At 42.9% G+C, this 22,250-nt stretch overlaps 1 protein-coding gene across 1 annotated transcript in view; it reads left to right on the forward strand.

The window, feature by feature from the left end:
* Nucleotides 1–476: 476 nt before the first annotated feature.
* Nucleotides 477–22,250, forward strand: part of CFAP77 (cilia and flagella associated protein 77) — a 315,791-nt gene continuing 294,017 nt past the window's right edge. The window contains exon 1 of the mRNA XM_073597999.1: nucleotides 477–839. Coding sequence (XP_073454100.1) covers nucleotides 651–839 — 189 coding nt within the window. The 5' untranslated portion in view covers nucleotides 477–650. The remainder of the gene's footprint in view (nucleotides 840–22,250) is intronic.

Raw genomic sequence — 22,250 nt, forward strand, 5'->3', positions numbered from 1 at the left:
TGTGTGCCCAATGTGGGTGAAGACTGCCCTTTACACAGGTATAAGGATTGGTATGTGAATGAGGCCCTAATGCAGCTCTGTAATCATTATAGCTGAACTCCCGGGATGGCAGTTTTTGCACACCTACACTGGGCCAGGAGTCATTAAAAAAAATCAATCACCTCCATTTTACTTCTCATGTGATCTTAGTGCCTTTTGCCAAAGTCTTCTGATTTTTACTGAAATTTGGCACACCTCTAGAGGGGGCAGGGCATGCTGGTACATGTAGTTCCAGCATACAGAAGCTGCCTGTGATCCATTCTTCTGTGCTGGATCTGTCTGATGTGTCATCAGTAGTCCAGGCATGATTGTTCCCCTAATACCTCCCCCTTCTGTACATACAGAAGGGGACGCTGTCCCAGTGCCAGCAATGTAAACAATACACACGTGAAGACATTTCCAGGCCTTCCTGTTAGCGTCCTGTCACCCTGGCAACGGAGCGTTCCATGTGCTTGCAAGGGGGTGGAGGGACTTTCAGCTTGCTTGCCAGAGTCTGCTAACCACCTGAGATCATTCAGAAAGTGACAGCTTTTCTCCATTAATACTGGCAGTTGTGTGTAGGTGTCATGGAGAGAGGAAATACACTGAGGACATAAGGATCTCCCCCCCTAATGATGGCAGATGGAATAGTCTATGAAGTGTATGGGAGAAGACTGTTGCCTGGAGGCAGAATATTGGGCAGGAGATCTCATCATACCCGGACATATTGTACAGACAGGAGGACAGAGGGAGGCAGCATGGACAACGAGAGGTTCGGGGTGGTCAGAGAGTCAATGAATAACAACCAGCTCCTGCAGAAGGTAAGGATCATCTTCTATTCTACTTTATTATATCTGTATATTACACATCATCATCTACTCTATATATAATAGGTGGGTTTGTATACTCAGGATTAGGGATGAGCCCAATGTTCGAGTCGAACGTAAGTTCGACTCGAACATTGGGTGTTCGCCGAACAGCGAACATTTTGGGGTGTTCGCGGAAAATCCGAAAGCCGCGGAACACCCTTTAAAAATCTATGGGAGAAATCAAAAGTCCTAATTTTAAAGGCTTATATACATGGTATTGTCATAAAAAGGGTTTGGGGACCTGGGTCCTGTCCCAGGGGACATGGATCAATGCAAAAAAAGTTTTAAAAACGGCTGTTTTTTCAGGAGCAGTGATTTCAATAATGCTTAAAGTGAAACAATAAAAGTGTAATATCCCTTTAAATTTCGTACCTGGGGGGTGTCTATAGTATGCCTGTAAAGGGGCGCATGTTTCCCGTGTTTAGAACAGTCTGACAGCAAAATGTCATTTCTAAAGGGAAAAAAAGTCATTTAAAACTATTCACGGCTATATGAATTGTCGGTCCGACAATACACATAGAAGTTCATTGATAAAAACGGCATGGGATTCCCCCACAGGGGAACCCCAAACCAAAGTTCAAGAAAAAAATGCATGGGGGTCCCCCAAATTCCATACCAGGCCCTTCAGGTCTGGTTTGGATATTAAGGGAAACCTTGGCCAAAATAAAAAATAAAAAATGGCGTGGGGCCACCCCAAAAATCCATACCAGACCCTTATCCGAGCACGCAACCTGGCAGGCTGCAGGAAAACAGGGGGGGGGACAAGAGAGCGCCCCCCCCTGAACCATACCAGGCCACATGCCCTCAAAATGGGGCGGGTGCTTTGTGGTAGCCCCCCAAAGTACCTTGTCCCCATGTTGATGGGGAAAAGGGCTTCATTCCCACAATCCTTGCCCGGTGGTTGTGGGGGTCTGCAGGCGGGGGGCTTATCGGAATCTGGAAGCCCCCTTTTAACAAGATCCCAGATCCCACCCCCCCCCGTGTGAAATTGTAACGGCCCCTACCATTTCACAAAAAATGTGTGAAGATGGTAAAAAAAGACAATACACGCCTTGGGACAAGTCCTTTAATAAAAAAACTAAAAAAATCAAACTGTCCCACGAAGTCTTCTTCTCTCGCTCCGACGGACTGAAAAAACAAAAAAGAAAGAAAAGCCGCACACCGCCATGGGAGGCACCTGCTGTAATGACCGGCCTCTCAGATGACAGCTCTTTTATAACTGAGGGCGGGGCCACACGATGATGTTGCCGGGTGACCCCGCCCCCCTCTGACGCACGGGGACATCCCTATGGCTTTCCCGTAGTGTCAGAGGGGGCGGGGCCACCCAGCAACGTCTTTGTGTAGCACCGTTTTTATTTTAAATTTTGGTTTGGGGTTCCCCTTTGGGGGAATCCCATGCCGTTTTTATCAATGAACTTTTTATGTGTATGGCGGGGAAAGACAATTCATTATAGCCGCGAGTACTATTAAATGACTTTTTTTCCTTTAATTTTGCTCTCGGACTGTTCTAAACACGAGAAACATGCGCCACTTTACAGGCATACTATAGACACCCCCCAGGTATGAAATTTAAAGGAATATTTCACTTTTATTGTTTCACTTTAAGCATTATTAAAATCACTGCTCCCGAAAAAAACGGACGTTTTTAAAACTTTTTTTTGCATTGATCCATGTCCCCTGGGGCAGGACCCGGGTCCCCAAACACTTTTTAGGACAATAACTTGCATATAAGCCTTTAAAATTAGCACTTTTGATTTTTCACGTCCATGTCCCATAGACTTTAACGACGTTCGCGTGTTCGAACACATTTTTTTGCCTGTTCGGTATGTTCTGCTGCGAACCGAACTGAGGGGGTGTTCGGCTCATCCCTACTCAGGATTTCTGTAATGGTGCAAATAAACCATTTACATCCTTGCAGTGTGATCACACACGCATTGTAACGCATGTAATGTTAACAAATAATGAATAGTTGAGGGGCTAGCTACAAACAAAGTCATTTAATAACATTGGTCTGTGTATGTGCAAATATGCAATTCCGTGCAATCAATAATAATACAATTGTATCAAATATTCCGCAATATAAGACCTCATGTACACTGCTGCTGGTAAAAGGATGTTCAGAGGCAGTTGGATGCTTTTTTCAGCTGCCCCTGAACTCATCCAATGTTATCTTATGTGTACATGTACACAGGGTCATTTAATGTCGTTTTCAGGCGTTTAGAGGCCTTTTTTGGAAAGCAAAAAAAATGAGTTCAGACGCTGAGTTTAGAGGCATTTCAAGTGGCAAATGTTTCTAAACACAGTAACTTGCGTTTAGCCGCATTTCGTTTACAGGTGTTTTTTATTTTTGGCTATTTTGAAAAAAAAAAACGATTCTAAACGCGGCATGTAAACGCGGCAAAACGGACGTTTTAAATGTGGGTTACTATCTGTCAAGTTAAAATCGTTCAGGAGAGGATGTAAAAAGAAAACCTTTGTGTTCCAAAAATATGTGAAAACCAAAGATACAATTCAATTGAAAAAAAATATAAAACAAAAAAATTATGCTATGAAATATGACAATGCTAATCTTATATTTCACTTCTTTCTTTATCACCACCAGTGGCGGGCCGTCCATTAGGGACTCCGCCCCCTTATCTTTGCCGTTAATTTCCATGCAGGGCGCCGGATGCATGGATTTCAATGTGTGTGTGTGTGCAGAGCAATGCACCCCGAGCCCACTCACTTGTGTGACATTATTGAATTGGTATTCGCTGATGTCTTCCTGCTTCTCCTCCAGGCCAATCAGGAAGCGGGGTCCTTAGACCTGATTGGCTGGGAGTCTTAGGCTCTTAGGCCTCCTGTTCGGCCAGAAGGAGACGCAACGGACCCGGCAGCAACAGCCTCTTTCAGGAGCCCTACTCCAGATTCAGCAGTGCACCACCACCTCGTCTTCCTCCCCGCACCTCTACCGCAGTATAATGCCAAGGATCTCGTGGGGGGGGGGGGGGGGGGGTGGCATTAGTGCAAGTGGATAGTCACCTATTGAGCGCCGCTTTGAGCAGTCGATCAAGAGCCATGGGGTGGGGGCGCTCTGGTCAATGCGAGTGAGGGGGCCAGGTCTGTTTGCCGCCTCCCCCAAAATATTGACCACCGGCCGACACTGATATAAAATGGTGCTCCACTTGAATAATGTGCTCAGACAACTTCCTGATGATGCCTTCTGGTGAAATGCATTGAGGTATAACTATCAATTATTTGATCACTTTGAGGTATTTACCCAAAATCAATGGCAAGAGCTGGCGAGTATTTATAGATTTAAATTAGTACATTTCGGGCGCCATTTTTTCTGTTTGCATGTAATGTTAAAGAGGCACCTGAAATCGCGCTGACATGCTACTTCAAAAAGTAGCATCAGTGTGAACCAAGACTTATAATCAAAGCTTAATTGAAAAAGCTAAAGTTAGAAGCTAATTGGCTACCATGTACTACTACACCAGATTCTGTGTGCTCCTGTTTTAGTAAATCAACCCCTATGTATCATTTCTGCCTGCTGCTTTGTTCCGGTCCTATCAGCATGAATCACTTCTGACAAGTTTTCCTGACACCAAGAGAAAAATGGTGACAGGAGAGGAACCTCCAGCTGATTGATAGCCTCAGTTCTGTTCCTGTGCGCTGTGTGAAGGGGGGGGGGGTTGTCCCTTCCCTCCAATCAGCTCTCAGAGCTCTCCTCACTGAGCTCTGCAGAGCGTAACTTCAGCTTTCCAGCCTCCCTTTTTCCTGATAGATAAGTTGTATAAATTCTGGATTTGAACTAGAGAAGAGAAGGCTGCAGATAAACAGGTACAACATTTAAAGGCATAGTTTACCTTTGTCAAAAAAAAAACTGCCTATGCAGATAAGGGGCACCTGTAAATAAAAAACAACTGTGCATCTTTGACTGAAAGGTGAAGAATTATTATTATACAGGATTTATATAGCGCCATCAGTTTGCGCAGCGCTTTACAACATGGGGGCATACAGTATCCAATTCAATACAGGAGGAATCAGGGGGCCCTGCTCGTTAGAGCTTAGAATCTAGAAGAATACCCTTGATTTAGGTGTAGGCCATTCACATACCTCCCAAAGCCTGAGTGAAAACTCAGGCATCATCCCATCCAGCCTCGTTGCTAGGACGTTGCCAGGACGTTGCTATGACTTTACTAAGGCATTCCTAGCTCTTGCTCTTCTAGGAACACCATATATCCTGTGAAAGGACAAGAGGAAGGAGGGATGGATAAACAACACTAGCGCTTCCATGTAGGAGAGCTGAAGTTCTCATATCCATGGCAGACTGGAAGAATAGTGGGAGCTTTACTATTTGGCACAAATAAAAGTATAGATTGTAAAGAACACAGCAGTCATCCTGACATTTCTTACATGTCAACAGAGGTGATTTTTGTTTATACACCTAATATTTTATTTTTTAAAACTCTTGAGTTCTGCTTTACCTGCATACCCCTCATCTTTATTGTGGCTACATTTATACATGTAGAGACCTGCAAGGGGTCAGCAGAGAGGTATATTTCAGGGATGTGCAGCGTCTTACTGTTCTACAAGCATCAATGGATTGGCAGGAACTAGAAAGTGTTCAATGAAAACACAGTCAGAAAATGCAGCTCACATCAAAAGCCAGTAGCTCAATTCATTGGACACGGCACAGAGAAGTCTTGTTCTGTACATCAATCTTCTCTTTCTATGTTGTAAAAACATAAGTATGTGACAACACTGAAGAAATGACACTTTGCTACAATGTAAAGTAGTGAGTGTACAGCTTGTATAACAGTGTAAATTTGCTGTCCCCTCAAAATAACTCAACACACAGCCATTAATGTCTAAACCGCTGGCAACAAAAGTGAGTACACCCCTAAGTGAAAATGTCCAAATTGGGCTCAAAGTGCCAATATTTTGCGTGGCCACCATTAATTTCCAGCACTGACTTAACCCTCTTGGGCTTGGAGTTCACCAGAGCTTCATAGGTTGCCACTGGAGTCCTCTTCCACTCCTCCATGATGAAGCTGGTCACGGAGCTGGTGGATGTTAGAGACCTTGCGCTCTTCCACCTTCCGTTTGAGGATGCCCCACAGATGCTCAATAGGGTTTAGGTCTGGAGACATGCTTGGCCAGTCCATCACCTTTACCCTCAGCTTCTTTAGCAAGGCAGTGGTCCTCTTGGAGGTGTGTTTGGGGTCGTTATCATGTTGCGGCCCAGTCTCCAACTCTGCGGCTCTGCTTCAGTATGTCACAGTACATGTTGGCATTCAGGGTTCCCTCAATGAACTGTAGCTCCCCAGTGCTGGCAGCACTCATGCAGCCCCAGACCATGACACTCCCACCACCATGCTTGCTTATAGGCAAGACACACTTGTCTTTGTACTCCTCACCTGGTTGCCGCCACACACGCTTGACACCATCTAAACCAAATAAGTTTATCTTGGTCTCATCAGACCACAGGACATGGTTCCAGTAATCCATGTCCTTAGTCTGCTTGTCTTCAGCAAACTGTTTGCGTCATCTTTAGAAGAGGCTTCCTTCTTGGACAACAACCATGCAGACCAATTTGACGCAGTGTGCTGCGTATGGTCTGAGCACTAACAGGCTGACCCCCCACCCCTTCAACCTCGGCAGCAATGCTGGCAGCACTCATACGTCTATTTCTCCAAAGACAACCTCTGGATATGACGCTGAGCACGTGCAATCAACTTCTTTGGTGGACCATGGCGAGGTCTGTTCTGAGTGGAACCTGTCCTGTTAAACCGCTGTATGGTCTTGGCCACAGTGCTGCAGCTCAGTTTTAGGGTCTTGGCAATCTTCTTATAACCTAGGCCATCTTTATGTAGAGCAACAATTGTTTTTTTCAGATCCTCAGAGTTCTTTGCCATGAGGTGCCATGTTGAACTTCCAGTGACCAATATGAGAGAGTGAGAGCAATAACACCAAATTTACCACACCTGCTCCCCATTGACACCTGAGACCTTGTAACAATCTTACAGATTACAGTACTGTATGAAATTATTTCACTTCCCTTTTGTCCCCAGTGCTTTGTCCAATGCCCTGCATGCAGTTTTATATTATATATACTGTTCTTTCTGCCTGGAAACTTGAGATTGTCCATAGCAACCAAAAAGTGTCCCTTTACCTCAAAAGTGGCTTTAGACCAGCTAGAAAACAGTGATAATAAATTAGAACACTTGCAGAATTGAGCGATGGGAAATGTATTTTATTACTATTATATTATTATTTTTTTAAATTATTTATATTTATTTATTATATTATTATTATTTATGATTTTGTGTTTCAAACTTCATCATACCCGGGATATCTACTAGACTCTTGGTGGACAGCTCTAAGTGTGTTATTGCTAAGAATTACAGACCTACAATATAAAACGCCAAATTTCTATGCAAAATAATTATACCGCTTTGAGACGCAAAAATCTGAAATTCCGGTAATCATACCGCCAGGGAGGTTAATGGCTGTGTGTTGAGTTATTTTGAGGGGACAGCAAATTTACACTGTTATACAAGCTGTACACTCACTACTTTACATTGTAGCAAAGTGTTATTTCTTCAGTGTTGTCACATGAAAAGATATAATAAAATATTTATAAAAATGTCAGGGGTGTACTCACTAAACAGTATTTTGGTTGATGGAAGTCAGCACATTTTCACCTCATTCATTAAGCTACGCCAAAAAAACTGGCAGCTGAGTCAGTTTTACTACCTCTCGGAACCTACCTAATGTGTAAAATGCAGCAGAAGGAGGCTGTTCACATGCCACAGCTGCAGCATGCCAAGTTGACAAGCCTTTCAAGCTAATGGGGCCGTATCTCACTAATCAAAGGCTTGGCTCACACTTATGCATCATTAGCCCCAGGGCCATTGCGACCCGGCCCCATGCTGTAGGGGGCCTGTGCGGCCCCCCTGTATGCCTGGATAGGAGGTCATGTAGAAGAACCGATCCCTCCATATAGCTGCTGAGTGCCCGCTCCTCCTCCTCTCCCTCCCGCAGACATTTAGCAGCTGCAGAAGGGAAATTAAGGGCATTGGTTCCTGCACAGGCTGTCCTGCCACCTCCCTATCCCAGTCCTACTGCCCCAAACCCCTATGTCCCCCCCGCAGCGCTGCCAGATTTCCCCCCTCCTGCCGGTTGTTGCAGGGGATCAGTCAGAATGGAGAGCGGCCCTCTCCATGTCGTAATAAATAGAGTGAGTGATCTTTTTTTGTGTTCATTCATAGCTGAGGCATAGTAAACTGTGTTCACTATGCCTCAGTTTATGAATTAACAGCGAGCTCTTTACAGAGCTATTCCTGTTCATTCATTCTATGCAGCTGAGGCTGCAGAGAAAGGGACCGATGAATCTGTCCTCAGTCCCTTTCTCTGTCTTAAAAGTAAGACATCAGGGGTCTGTTTAGACCCCTGATATTTCACCAAAGCCCCCCAACGGTGGTCCTAAAAAAATTGTAAAAAAACAAATAAATACCATTGTTAAAAATAAAAAATAATAAAATGGTAAAAAATAAAATAAAAGATAAAACAACAAAAATAAAAAAACTACTGACACAAGTGGCGGAACTACCAGGGTCGAAAAGGTCGCACTTGCATCTTGTGGGGGGACCCCAAGACGGCAGGAATGTGACCGCTGTGGAACCCTAATAAAGGGTCCCACGATGGGGATAAAGGGTCCCTCGATCATTTTGAAGGGCCAGGAGGGCCCTTCATGGTTTCTTGCATTGGGCCCCTGAAGGTTCTAGTTACGCCTCTGGCCTGATATAATTGCTTTTCAGAGCATGGGCTAGTGTAAATCTAGCCAAAGTAAGGCGGTACGTTAACACCGTCCACTAAGCTATTGGATGGTCCACTGCTGGCTATGAGGGACAGTCTCTAAGGGTTCATACTGACACTCTGTAATGAATTGCACTTTTTTGTCATTTCTTTTGTATTTACACTTTAGTTTGCACCTGCAGCACAGCATGCAGTTTTTTTAGATAGACTTCATAATGGCTGTTTTTTTTTTTTTTGTTTTACCCTTTCTTCTTTTTTTTTTCACTGGTGCCATTTGTACGCCCCCCATCAGCATCTTTTTATTACATTTTTTTTTCTCAATTATCATCATAAATTTTCTTGATTTCATACCAAATTGGTGACATTACTTGAGTTTTTTTTTCCATAATTACCAAGGTTACTGAATGCCGCTTTAGCCATTTCTTTTTCTTGAATCAATTTGACTTTTGACATTTTTATGATCAAATATACTCTTCATGGTGTCTTAATGTTTGGTCTGTCACTCCCCTTGGATGTTACCTGCGGTGCTGTCAACTAGAGCCTTTCATATACTTCAGTATGGTTAATATCCTGACTTTGTGAGATCAATGTAGATGGAGCCTTCTACCTCCTCCATATCTCAATACTTTCTGACCCGCAATACGTATCCAGCCAACAAATTCAGACTGAAGTCAGCTGCGGTCTGTGGAGTTAATTAAGTGTCATGATTTTGTGCAGGGTGTTGTAACATTACATTGTACAACTTCTCGTCGCCCCTACACCACGCACACATGTGATAATATGAGGGTTTAAGCGAAATGTTGTGGTGAACAGCAGTGATGAATATACCCAATGTTTTTTTTGTGTAATCATATATTACTCTAAATGTAACTTTTGAGTATGGCAATGGTGTGTTTTACCCTCATAAATTGTGCTACAATATGTCCCTCTTTTCCATCTCAGATCTCAGAGCACACTTGAAATAGTGTGAAATAGTCACATCTGACACGTTTTCCTGACACCAAGAGAAATATGGTGACAGGAGAGGGACCTCCAGCTGAATGACAGTTTCAACTCTGTTCCTGTGTGCTGTGTGAAGGGTGGTGTCTCTTCCTTCCAATCAGCTCTCAGATCTCTCCTCACTGAGCTCTGCAGAGAGTAACTTCAGCTCTCCGCCCCCTTTTTTCTGAACTATCAAAGTTTTATAAATTCTGGACTTTGAATTGCTGTAGAGAAGAGAAGACCGCAGACAAACAGGTACAGTATAACTTATGTAGGAATATTTGTTTCATCTCTGTGTAGTGCAGGACAGTCACTTCACTGGGTATATGTATGTAAGGGTTTACAACCACTTAACCACCTCCCGCCCGTCGTATAGACGAAATGATGGTGACAGGGTGGGCTCCTTGTTCTGGGATGATGTCATATGACATCATCCCACTCTCGCCACGCTTACGCGACCACTGGGGCACTCAGCGATCAGCGGCGCACTGTGTCCCTGGGACACGGCGCTTTCTCGATCTCAGTAAAGAGCTGATGATGCAGCTCTTTACCCATGTGATCAGCTGTGTCCAATCACAGCTGATCACATGTAAACAAGGAAATGACGGTTATTGTCTTTCCTCTCTTCACACTTACAGAGTCAGAGCCGGTCAGTGGCATTTCCTCACATGGGAGACCTGCACAGATAATCAGGGCACTGGGAAAATCAAGGATGGAAAAGGATCTGAGGGTCCTAGTAGATCAGCAATAGCATGCAATGCCAAGCTGCAGCAAGCAAGGCCTTGCAGACTATTTGCATGCATTAAAAAGGATATAAAACTATAATTCTACTACTTTACAAAACTCTGGTTCCGCCACATCTGGAGTATTCCGTCCAGTTCTGGTCATCAATCCTCAGGAAGGATGTGCTGGAACTGGAGAGAGTCCATAGAAGGGCAACAAAGCTGATGGGGCTGATAGGGGGACTGGAGGACCTCAGTTATGAGGAGCAACTATAAACAATAAACCTACATAAAGTGATATTAAAGGCTTTCTTTTAAAAAAAAAGGAAAAAACGTGTCTATACTTACCTGCTCTGTGCAGTGGTTTTGCACAGAGCACCCCTAATCCACCTCTTTTTGGGTCCCTCGCCGGCGCTCTTGGCCCCTCCCTCCTGCCATTTGCCCCCACAACAAATAGCTTGCAATGGGGCCACCCAGCAGATTTATTCTCAAGCCCCGGGTCTGCGTGTCTATTCACACACAGAGCTGCGGTTCAGCCCTTCCTCTCTCTCTCCTCATTGGCTCACTGACTGTGATTGGCTCATAGCTCCCGCTGCTGTCTCAGCCAATAAAGAGCAAGAGTCCCCAGAGAGCCGAGGCTATTGTGCACTGGATTTATATGGGACTCAGGTAAGTATTGGAGGGGCGGCTGCACAGAGAAGGTTTTATACCTTCATGCATAGACTTAGAACCACTTTAGAAGGAGATATGATTACAATATACAAGTATCTATATGGTATCTATTCAATCTTAGGTCTCTAAGAAGACACACGATCACACAATTAAGTTGGACGAGAAGTTTAACCTTAAAATATAACTGAAGGTAAAACCTTCTTTTTAGTTTTGGATGGAATGGAGATGGATTAGAACTCCTGTCAGTTTTTTTTTTTTTTTTTTGCTGTCTGTGCCCCCGTTAGGGAGATTCCCTCTTGTTGTTTGTCCTGTTTACCATTATTATTGAAAGTGAAAGTAAAAGAAAATCCCAAATTTTGGTTTGTTCCCAGAAAAGTAGCAGAGGGGAAATATTTCAATGCAATATTCCAATCCAATCTTCACAATGGGGCGCAAAAAAAAAAAACAATCTGACAGGGGTTATAACCCTCCCTTACTCTATCCAAAATGAAAAAAAAAAGTTCTACATAAAGGGTTCCTCACTGTTAGAGCAGTAAGGATGTGGAACTCCCTTCCACAGTTGGTGGTGTCAACTAGGAGTGTAGATGAATTCAAAAAAAGTTTTAGATGTGTTTCTTAGCAAACACGATGTATAGGGATGTGTAAAATGGTAGAGACATAAACACACACACTGAATTGGATAGACTGAAGTTTTTATTCAACCTTACCCACTATGTAAATATCCAAATCTTAAACTCTACCTTCTACCAATTCCTCACTTGGGACTTTAGTTATGCTATAAAGCCACCATTATACAATGTGGCCACATGATGGCAGCATAACACCAGTTTTCATGTCTCATTGTCATGTACCATTTACTCGCCTTCTCACTATTTTATATGAACCATTCAGGTCTAGACAAAATGTATTAAAGGCTTTGTTTTTTTAGAATGAACCCCTACAGACTAGATGTAACTGCATCATGATTGTTACCTGTCAGATCCACATCATCCTTTCCTATCAGGTCTCTTGTGCGGTAAACTGTCTAAATATTTCTATAACAACCAAACTAGGTGGGAACTAAAGAAAATTAAAAAAATTATCAGTAGCCATGGAAACGCCCCCAAAAATGCTTTCATCCAGTTGATTTTATCCTGTGTGTAGTCGATCAACCTATGTCAGATTCTGTGTATCAAGTGAGAGTTTTGCTATCTACAGTGCCTTGAAAAAGTATTCATACCCCTTGACATTTTCCACATTTTGTCATGTTCCAACCAAAAACTTAAATGTATTTTATTGGGATTTTATGTGATAGACCAACACAAAGTTACACATAATTGTGAAGTCGAGGGAAATGATAAATGGTTTTCAATTTTTTTTACAAATAAATATCTGAAAAGTTTGGCGTGCATTTGTATTCAGCCCCCTTTACTCTGATACCCCTAACTAAATTCTAGTGGAACCAATCGCCTTCAGAAGTCACCTAATTAGTAAATAGAGTCCACCTGTATGTAATTTAATCTCAGTATAAATACAGTAGAACCTTGGTTAACGAGTAACGCGGTTAACGAGCGTTTTGAAAGATGAACAACTTTAAAAAAAAAAAATTCTCACTCAGTTTGCGAGTGTTGTCTCGCAAAATGAGCAGAATTCAAGCCAGTGGGGTGTGCAGTACCGCATTTGGCCAGAGGTGCGGGGGCGCTGGTGACACTACTCTACTGCTGGTGAAATGCTCGAAAACACTCGGAAATACTCCCTTCCTGAGTGTTTCCGAGCCTTTCTGAGGCTTTCCGAGTTCAGCCGAGCTGTCCCTGAGTATTTCTTAGGCTCTCTGGCGCCCCCCCACCTCTGGCCACATGCGGTATTGCATGCAATAGAAGTCAATGCGGAACAAATTATCTTTGTTTCCATTGACTTCTATGGGGAAACTCTCTTTGATATGCGAGTGCTTTGGATTAAAAGCATTCTCCTGGAACGGATTATGCTCGTAATCCAAGGTTCCATTGTACAGCTGTTCTGTGAACCCCCCCCCCCCCCCCCGGGGTTTGTTAGAGAACCTTAGTGAACAAACAGCATTATGAAGGCCAAAACAGGTCAGGGATAAAATTGTGAAGTTGTGGAGAAGTTTAAAGCAGGGTTAGGTTGTAAAAAAATATCCCAAGCTTTGAACATATTACGGAGCACTGTTCCATCCATCATCCGAAAATGGAAAGAGTATAACTGCAAACCTACCAAGACATGGCCGTCCACCTAAACTGACAGGCACGGCAAGGATACCATTAATCAGAGAAGCAGCCAAGAGGCCCATGGTAACTCTGGAGGAGCTGCAGAGATCCACAGCTCAAGTGGGAGAATCTGTCCAAAGGACAACTATTAGCTGTGCACTCCACAAATCTGGCCTTTATGGAAGAGTGGCAAGAAGAAAACCAAAGAAAGCCTTAAGAAATCCCGTTTACAGATTGCAAAAAGTCATGTGGGGGACCCAGCAAACATGTGGAAGAAGGTGCTCTGGTCAGATGAGACCAAAATTTTAATTTTTGGCCTAAAAGCAAAACGCTATGTGTGGTGGAAAACTAACACTGCACATCACCCTGAACACACCATCCCCACTGTGAAACATGACGGTGGCAGCATTATGTTCTGGGGATGCTTTTCTTCAGCAGGAACAGGGAAGCTGGTCAGAGTTGATGGGAAGATGGATGGAGCCAAATACAGGGCAATCTTAGAAGAAAACCTAATAGAGTCTGCAAAAGACTTGAGACTGGGACGGAGGTTCACCTTCCAGCAGGACAACAATCCTAAAGATACAGCCAGAGCTACAATGGAATGGTTTAGATCAAAGCATATTCATGTTTTAGAATGGCCCAGTCAAAGTCCAGACCTAAATCCAACTGAGAATCTGTGGCAAGACTTGAAAATTGCTGTTCACAGACGCTCTCCATCCAATCTGACAGAACTTTGAGCTATTTTGCAAAGAAGAATGGGCAAAAATGTCACTCTGTAGATGTGCAAAGCTGGTAGAGACATCCCCAAAAAGACTTGCAGCTGTAGTTGCAGTGAAAGGTGGTTCTACAAAGTCTTGACTCAGGGGGGGGTGAATACAAATGCACCCCACACTTTTCACATATTTATTTGTAAAAAGTTTTAAAGACTATTTATGATTTTCCTTCCACTTCACAATTATGTGCCACTTTGTGTTGATCTATCACATAAAATCCCAATAAAATACATTTATGTTTTTGGTTGCAACATGAGGAAATGTGGAAAATTTCAAGGGGTATGAATACTTTTTCAAGGCACTGTATTCTAAGGGTCGGCTCACCCAACACCGATACTCAATTTTTATAGACACCTGAGACTTTAAGTGGACCACAGTCCGCATACTAAACCGTTATGCCGCGTACGCACGATAGGATTTTCCAACAACAAAATCCATGGATTTTTTTCCGAAGGATGGCTCAAACTTGTCTTGCATACACACGGTCACACAAATGTTGTTGGAAATTCCGAACGTCAAGAACGCGGTGATGTACAACACGTACAACGAGCCGAGAAAAATGAAGTTCAATAGCCAGAGCAGCTCTATTGCTTGATTCCGAGCATGCGTGGACTTTTTTGCATCGGTCTTATGTACACACGATCGGAATTTCCGACAACAAGTTTTGTTGGAAAATTTGAGAACCTGCTCTCAAACATTTGTTGGCGGAAATTCCGACAACAAATGTTCTATGGAGCCTACACACGGTCGGACTTTCTGACAACAAGCTCACATCCAACATTTGTTGTCGGAAAATCTGATCATGTGTATGTGGGCATTAGAGTTAAATAAAGATGGCCATTTCACCCAGGCGCTGGTAGTGTCACTGTTAGGCCTAGACAAACCAGTCGCAGTAAGTGGGCTTAAAGTGGTGTTCCGGCCGAAATTATACTTTTTAAATAAAAATACCCCTATAATACACAAGCTTAATGTATTCTAGTAAAGTTAGTCTGTAAACTAAGGTCTGTTTTGTTAGTTTATAGCAGTAGTTTGTTATTTTATAAACTTACAGCAGGCCGTGGCCATCTTAAGTGTGGGCATCTGAAGCCAGACTGTATTTCTTCCTGGATCTCATCCTTGCAGATCTCGCACATGCTCAGTGCAGCACAAGCAGTGTAATAGGTTTCAGGTCAGGTTTCCATAGCAACGGCAGTTTCAGAGGAAGTTGCCGCCCCTTCCCAGAAGGCATTGCAAACAGGAAATGATGCGATGGGCCGCGGCCAGGGAGGAGGAAGTGAAAAATTAATACAGCAGATATACTAGGTGCTGAGCAAAAAAAATAACCAATTTGTTTACAGTGCGCAGTTTAGTGAGGGATGCTGAAGAGTTGTAAAAGTGGGTGGAACTCCACTTTAAGCACCTTACAGTATAGCAATATGGTGTGACCAAATCCCCATATTTTTTGATAATGTTTTTTGAAAATGTCTAGGTGTTTTAAATAGCCTTGCAGGAGGTAAATGTCTTTTTTGCATGTGTGCGCTGTAATATTTTGTACTGTTAGGCCTGGGTCACACTATTGCGGGTTTGCGGCCCACGTTTGCGTGGGCATGGCAGCCCCATTCATTTTAAAGGACTGCCGTGCCTGCGTTTCCTGCAGAAAAAAAGATACATGCACCATTTTGGAAATGCAGCGACTAGAACATTTCCTTGCAGTTACTGCACCTGCAAACTTGCATGGAGGTGTCATTAAGAATTACGTTTTTAAACAGCAGCACCCTTTGCGGGCAGTTGCAGGTATCGCTGCGTTTCCAGCACCCACAACCACCTGCAATAGTGAGAACCAGGCCTTAGCTTTCCTGTGAGATCCTGGAAAAGCAGGGGATCCTGAATCTTCTTAGGATGTACTTTTGAACCCACTTTAGGGTTCCTTCACACCAGGCCTATTGCGTAGCGTGACTCAACGCAGTCCCAATTCACAGACAAGCCAATTTGTCTTGTATCTTTTTGTTTCAGTTGACACAAATGCGCCGGGTTGGTGTGCTCTGGAATAAAGTAGGACAGATTGCATTCTTACAAGGCACAGCGTGCATTTATTTGACTGAAATGTCTTTCAAGTGATATTTAATGCACATTTACAATGGCTCCTGACCTAAACTCAGGACCCTGAATTCACTATATCTGGTCTCCCACAGAACACAGAACATGGAAATGCAATTATTTTAGTAAATATAAACTGCTAAATACCTTTTCTCATCAGCAGTATATAGCAGTCTTGTGGTTTCTATCAGTATCTGGTTAAAGCTTGTAGGAGGAGTTTTCATTCAACTCTGACAGTCCTATGAGGCTGCATGACCCCCGACCCTCTGTTTGGACAGTGCTGATTGGCCCTGTGACTGGAAGTGACAGCTTCCTTCCGAGTTCAGTCCAAACCCAAAGTCAGAACCAAATCCCTGCTCATCCTTAACAGGGAGGGAGAAGGGAATTATGGCCGGGAGATCATACTATTGGAGCACCCGATAATTATTTAAGAATCCAGGGGACGACCCCACCTATATATAAAGAAAATATCACTTTTGGGTGGACTTAACCTTTAACCACTTAAAGTGGAGTTCCACCCACTTTTACAACTCTTTAGCATCCATCACTAAACTGTGCACTGTAAACGAATTGGATATTTTAAAAAAAAAATTCTCAGCACCTACTGTATATCTGCTGTATTCATTTTTCACTTCCTCCTCCCTGGCCACAGCCCATCGCATCATTTCCTGTTTGCAGTGCCTTCTGGGAAGGGCCAGCAACTTCCTCTGACACTGCCGTTGCTATGGAAACCTGACCTGAAACCTATTACACTACTTGTGCTGCACTGAGCATGTGCGAGATCTGCAAGGATGAGATCCAGGAAGAAATACAGTCTGGCTTCAGATGCCCACACTTAAGATGGCCACGGCCTGCTGTAAGTTTATAAAATAACAAACTACTGCTATAAACTAACGAAACAGACCTTAGTTTACAGGCTAACTTTACTAGAATACATTAAGCTTGTGTATTATAGGGGTATTTTTATTTAAAAAGTATAATTTTGGCCGGAACACCACTTTAAGGACAACAGTTAGCCCAATTTTTTTTTATATTGTGAAAGATAATGTTATGTCAAGTAAATTGATACCCAACATGTCACGCTTCAAAATTGCGCCCGCTCATGGAATGGCGACAAACTTTGACCCTTAAAAATCTCCATAGGTGACGTTTAAAAATTTCTACAAGTTACATGTTTAGAGTTACAGTGGAGGTCTAGTGCTAGAATTATTGATCTCGCATTAACGATCGTGGCGATACCTCACATGTGTAGTTTGAACACCGGTTTCATATCTGGGCACGACTTACGCGTGAGCTCGGAGGGACGGGGCGCTTTAAATTTTTATTTTTTTTATTTTTTATTTTTACACTGTCCTTTTTTTTAAAAAAAAGATTGGGTCACTTTTATTTCTATTATAAGGAATGTAAACATCCCTTGTAATAGAAAAAAAAGCCTGACAGGACCTCTTAAATGTAAGATCTGGGGTCAAAAAGACCTCAGATCTAACATTTACACTAAAATGCAAAAAAAAAAAAAAATCCCCTTTTTTAAGACCATTGGGCAGAAGTGATATTTAACGTCGCTTTCGCCATTCAATGTTATGGAGCCGAGCGGGGGTCATCTTTCCCACACTCGGCTCCATGCCTGTCAGGGGGAAGGTCGCGATCGTCTCTGCCACTACCGACGGCTCCAGTAAGCGGCGGAGATGACCAGAACATGGCGGCGGGGGGGGGGGGGGGGGACGGGACGGCCTTCTCCTGCCCCCGATAAAAGTATTCTCGCGGCGAATCTGCCGCAGAAACCACTTATATCTGAAAGAGCGCCGCTCGCCGTTGTTGAAGATCCCGAGGTTATGGCAGCAATTTGCCATAACAACAGTATTTAACGTCAATGTACCGATGTCGGTGATTTGCATTAAGTGATTAAGCTTTTTTTTGTTGGATTTTTTTTTTATGAGCTGCTGTTTGTTTCATGCTCATTTTAGGTGTCTTTGGATGTGTTCTCGGTGAATGATAATGCCTATTGTGGTCAGATTTTAAACTGCTCCACAGCTCCTCTAAACTTCTATATTATATAGATTCATTACACACAGAGTGATATATTTCAAGCATTTCTTTCTTTTAATTTTGTTGATTATGGCTTACAGCTAGTGAAAACCCAAAATTCAGTATCTCAAAATATTAGAATATTACATAAGACCAATGAAAAAAATGATTTTAATACAGAAATGTTGGCTTACTGAAAAGTATGTCCATGTACAGTATAGTATGCACTCAATACTTGGTCAGGGCTCCTTTTGCATGAATTACAGCATCAATGCGACGTGCCATGGAGGTCATCAGCCTGTGGCACTGGAAGCCCAGAATTCTTTGATAACAGCTTTCATCTCATCTTCATTGTTGGGTCTGGTGTCTCTCATCTTCCTCACGGACTGTGGCAAATGTTGCATTTTATTTGGAAATGAAGGTCCCAGAGTCTGGAGGAAGAGTGGAGAGGCACAGAATCCAAGTTACATGAGGTCCAGTGTGAAGTTTCCACAGTCAGTGATGATTTGGGGAGCCATGTCATCTGCTGGTGTTGGTCCACTGTGTTTTATCAAGTCCAAAGTCCGTGCAGCCCTCTACTAGGACATTCTAGAGCACTTCATGCTTCCCTCTGCTGACCAGCTTTATGGAGATGCTGATTTCATTTTCCAGCAGGACTTGGCACCTGCCCACACTGCCAAAAGTACCAATACCTGGTTTAATGATCATGGTATCATTGTGCTCAATTGGCCAGCAAACTCGCCTGATCTAAACCCCATAGAGAATCTGTGGGGAATTGTCAAGAGGAAGATGAGAGACACCAAACCCAACAACGCAGCTGTAAGCCGCTATGAAAGCAACCTGGGCTTCCATAACACCTCATGCAAGAAGCTCCAACCAAGTATTGTGTGCATACTATACTGTACATGGACATGCCTTTCAGTAAGACAACATTTTGTGTATTAAAAATCCTTTTTTATTGGTTTCATGTAATATTCAGATTTTCGGAGATACTGAATTTTGGGTTTTCATTATCTATAAGCCATATTCGTCAAAATAAAAAGAAAGAAATGCTTGAAATATATTACTGTGTGTAACGCATCTACATAAAATATGAGTTTCACTTTTTGAATTGAATTACTGAAATAAATGAACTTTTTGATTTTATTCTAATTTTATGAGATGCACCTGTATGTTTCTCTTGTCATTTGTGGCTGGAGTTCTTTTGTAAGGTCTCTGCCACAGTTATAGACCCACACATAGGTCAACAGTCGTGCCAGTTTGGTAGGATGCCAGTTAGATATTGGTCATTGATTTCAGTTGAGGGAGGAACCTGGAGTCATCTCAAATAAAAACAGCAAAACGTAAACATCCCATGCTGGAAGGGTCCGAGGGCCACATGCGGCCCTTTGGTATATGATATGCAGTGGTCAGATCTCAGCAGTCTGTAGTGAGAACATTGATTAGGGTAATAGCATTTATCTCTACTAGCCTCATGTAACATCTTCCCAGTTTTGTCTTCTGCATGTTACTCTCTGACCCTCATTTCCTCTATTAGGCTTTGTTGTTATCTTTGTAAGGTGACCTTGGGTGTTCTGAAAGGCGCCTAAATGTATTATTATTATTATTATTATTATTATGTCTATTATGGCTGCAGTTTCTGACAGTCCTCTTAAGCATTACATACAATGAACATTATGTGCGCCCTTTGGTGATGTCAGAGGCCACATTTGAGGCCCCCTTTAGCCCATAAATTGTCAACCACTGGTGTAAGGTGAGATTAAAAAAAAGAACTGTTAGGGATGCACTGACATATCGACCGAAAATTGTTGTGTTTTGCCAAAAAAAAAAAAAAAATGACATGCTGCTTCCAATTGACTTCATTGCAAAAACGTCCCCCATTGACTTAAATTCAAAATCACATCCAATTGACTTCAATACAAAAACGCCAACCCCATTAACCACTTCCCGTCCACAAATATAGGAGAATGACGGCCACAAAGTGGTTACGTCATCCTGACTGGGCATCATATGATGTCCAGCAGGATAAGCGGCTCATGCGCACCCGCCCATGCCCACCAGGGATGCATATCAGTGCCCATGAAGGATGCGAATCAGTGCCCAATAGAGATGCCAAGCAGTAATGCCTGTCCGTGCCTCCTCATCAGTGCTGCCCATCAGTGTAATCTATCACTGCCCATCCGTGCCACCTATAAGTGCCCATCAGTATGGCCTATCAGTGCCACCTATGAGTGCCCATCAGTACTGCATATAAGTGCCGCCTATCAGTGCCCATCAGTGCTGCATATTAGTGCCTCATCATCAGTGCCACCTCATCAGTGCCCGTAAGTGAAGGAGAAAACATACTTATTTACAAAATTTTACAACAGAAACAAAAGATTTTTTTTTTCAACATTTTCGGTCTTTTTTTATTTGTTTAGCAAAAAAAAAAAAAAAAAAAAACCCAGTGGTGATCAAATATCAGCAAAAGAAAGCTCTATTCGTGGGGAATAAAATGATAAAAAATGTGTTTGGGTACAACGTTGCATAACTGCGCAATTGTCATTCAAAATGTGACAGTGCTGAAAATTGGCCTGGGCAGGAAGGGGGTATAAATGCCCTTGAAGTGGTTAATTAAATTGAAAATATTTTGTATGTATGTGTGTGTGTATGTGTGTGTGTATATATATATACATATATATATATATGTGTGTGTGTTAATGGCATCCCAATCTTGATCTATAGGGTTCAATATTGAGTTGGCCCACCCTTTGCAGCTATAACAGCTTCAACTCTTCTGGGAAGGCTGTCCACAAGGTTTAGGAGTGTGTCTATGGGAATGTTTGACCATTCTTCCAGAAGTGCATTTGTGAGATCAGGCACTGATGTTGGACGAGAAGACCTGGCTTGCAATCTCCGCTCTAATTCATCCCAAAGGTGTTCTATCGGGTTGAGGTCAGGACTCTGTGCAGGCAAGTCAAATTCCTCCACCCCAAACTCGCTCGTCCATGTCTTTATGGACCTAGCTTTGTGCACTGATGAGCAGTCATGTTGGAACAGGAAGGGACCATCCCCAAACTGTTCCCACATAGTTGGGAGCATGAAATTGTCCAAATTGTCTTGGTATGCTGACTCCTTAAGAGTTCCCTTCACTGGAACTAAGGGGCCAAGCCCAACCCCTGAAAAACAACCCCACACCATAATCCCCCCTCCACCAAATTATTTGGACCAGTGCACAAAGCAAGGTCCATAAAGACATGGATGAGTGAGTTTGGGGAGGAGGAACTTGACTGGCCTGCACAGAGTCCTGATCTCAACCCGATAGAACACCTTTGGGATAAATTAGGCAGGCGTCCCAATACTTTTAGTAATATAGTGTATGTATGTTTATATATATCCGAAAGGCTGCCATTGCTGACTGCTCCTTCAGAAAATGATAGCTGTCTCCCTCCCATGCTTATCCAGTCACTGCCATGTTTTCTGACCCACAACAAATCTGCAGCTCAGGAGTCCTGATTTCACTGGCTACATGCTTGATTCAAATGAGTCACTCAGAAAACAGTAAAGCTCTTTAATTAGTATGACAGCCAGGAGAACAGAACTTCAGAAGGGTCAGCAATGGCAGCCGGCCCCAGTGCTGGAGAGGCAGATTGCTGATCATTTAGGCACCATTCTGCTCTATCAGTCACTCTAATATGATTTCCATACAATAAATCTCATGTGTAACATTGGATCAGAGGGAAGGCCTCTGACTTTCCCATAGAAGATGACAGCTGATTGGATGCTATGAACAATAATGATCTTTTTTATCAAATCTATCCCTTGTGTAACCCATCGCTCCGCGTCCAAGAATCCTGACACTCCATAATTCATTTCATTAATGAAGAAGTTTTTGGCCCGTTCCATGTGATCATTATGAGAATGGGATCTCCGTTTTTTGAACAAGTCTCTAAATTTACAGCACTTACAGCACAGCGGGAGCTCATTTATGATTTTTTATTCATAAATCATTTCCTAAAGCATTAAGACAGAATTCTTTAACTCAGAATCAGCAGCCATCAAAACGAATAGAGTTGCAGCTTAAAGTGTATTTCCACTTTTGCAGTCAAGTTTCAGAACCCCTGCAAT

Source organism: Aquarana catesbeiana, linkage group LG09, assembly GCF_042186555.1.
Source record: "Aquarana catesbeiana isolate 2022-GZ linkage group LG09, ASM4218655v1, whole genome shotgun sequence".
Lineage (NCBI taxonomy): Eukaryota > Metazoa > Chordata > Amphibia > Anura > Ranidae > Aquarana > Aquarana catesbeiana.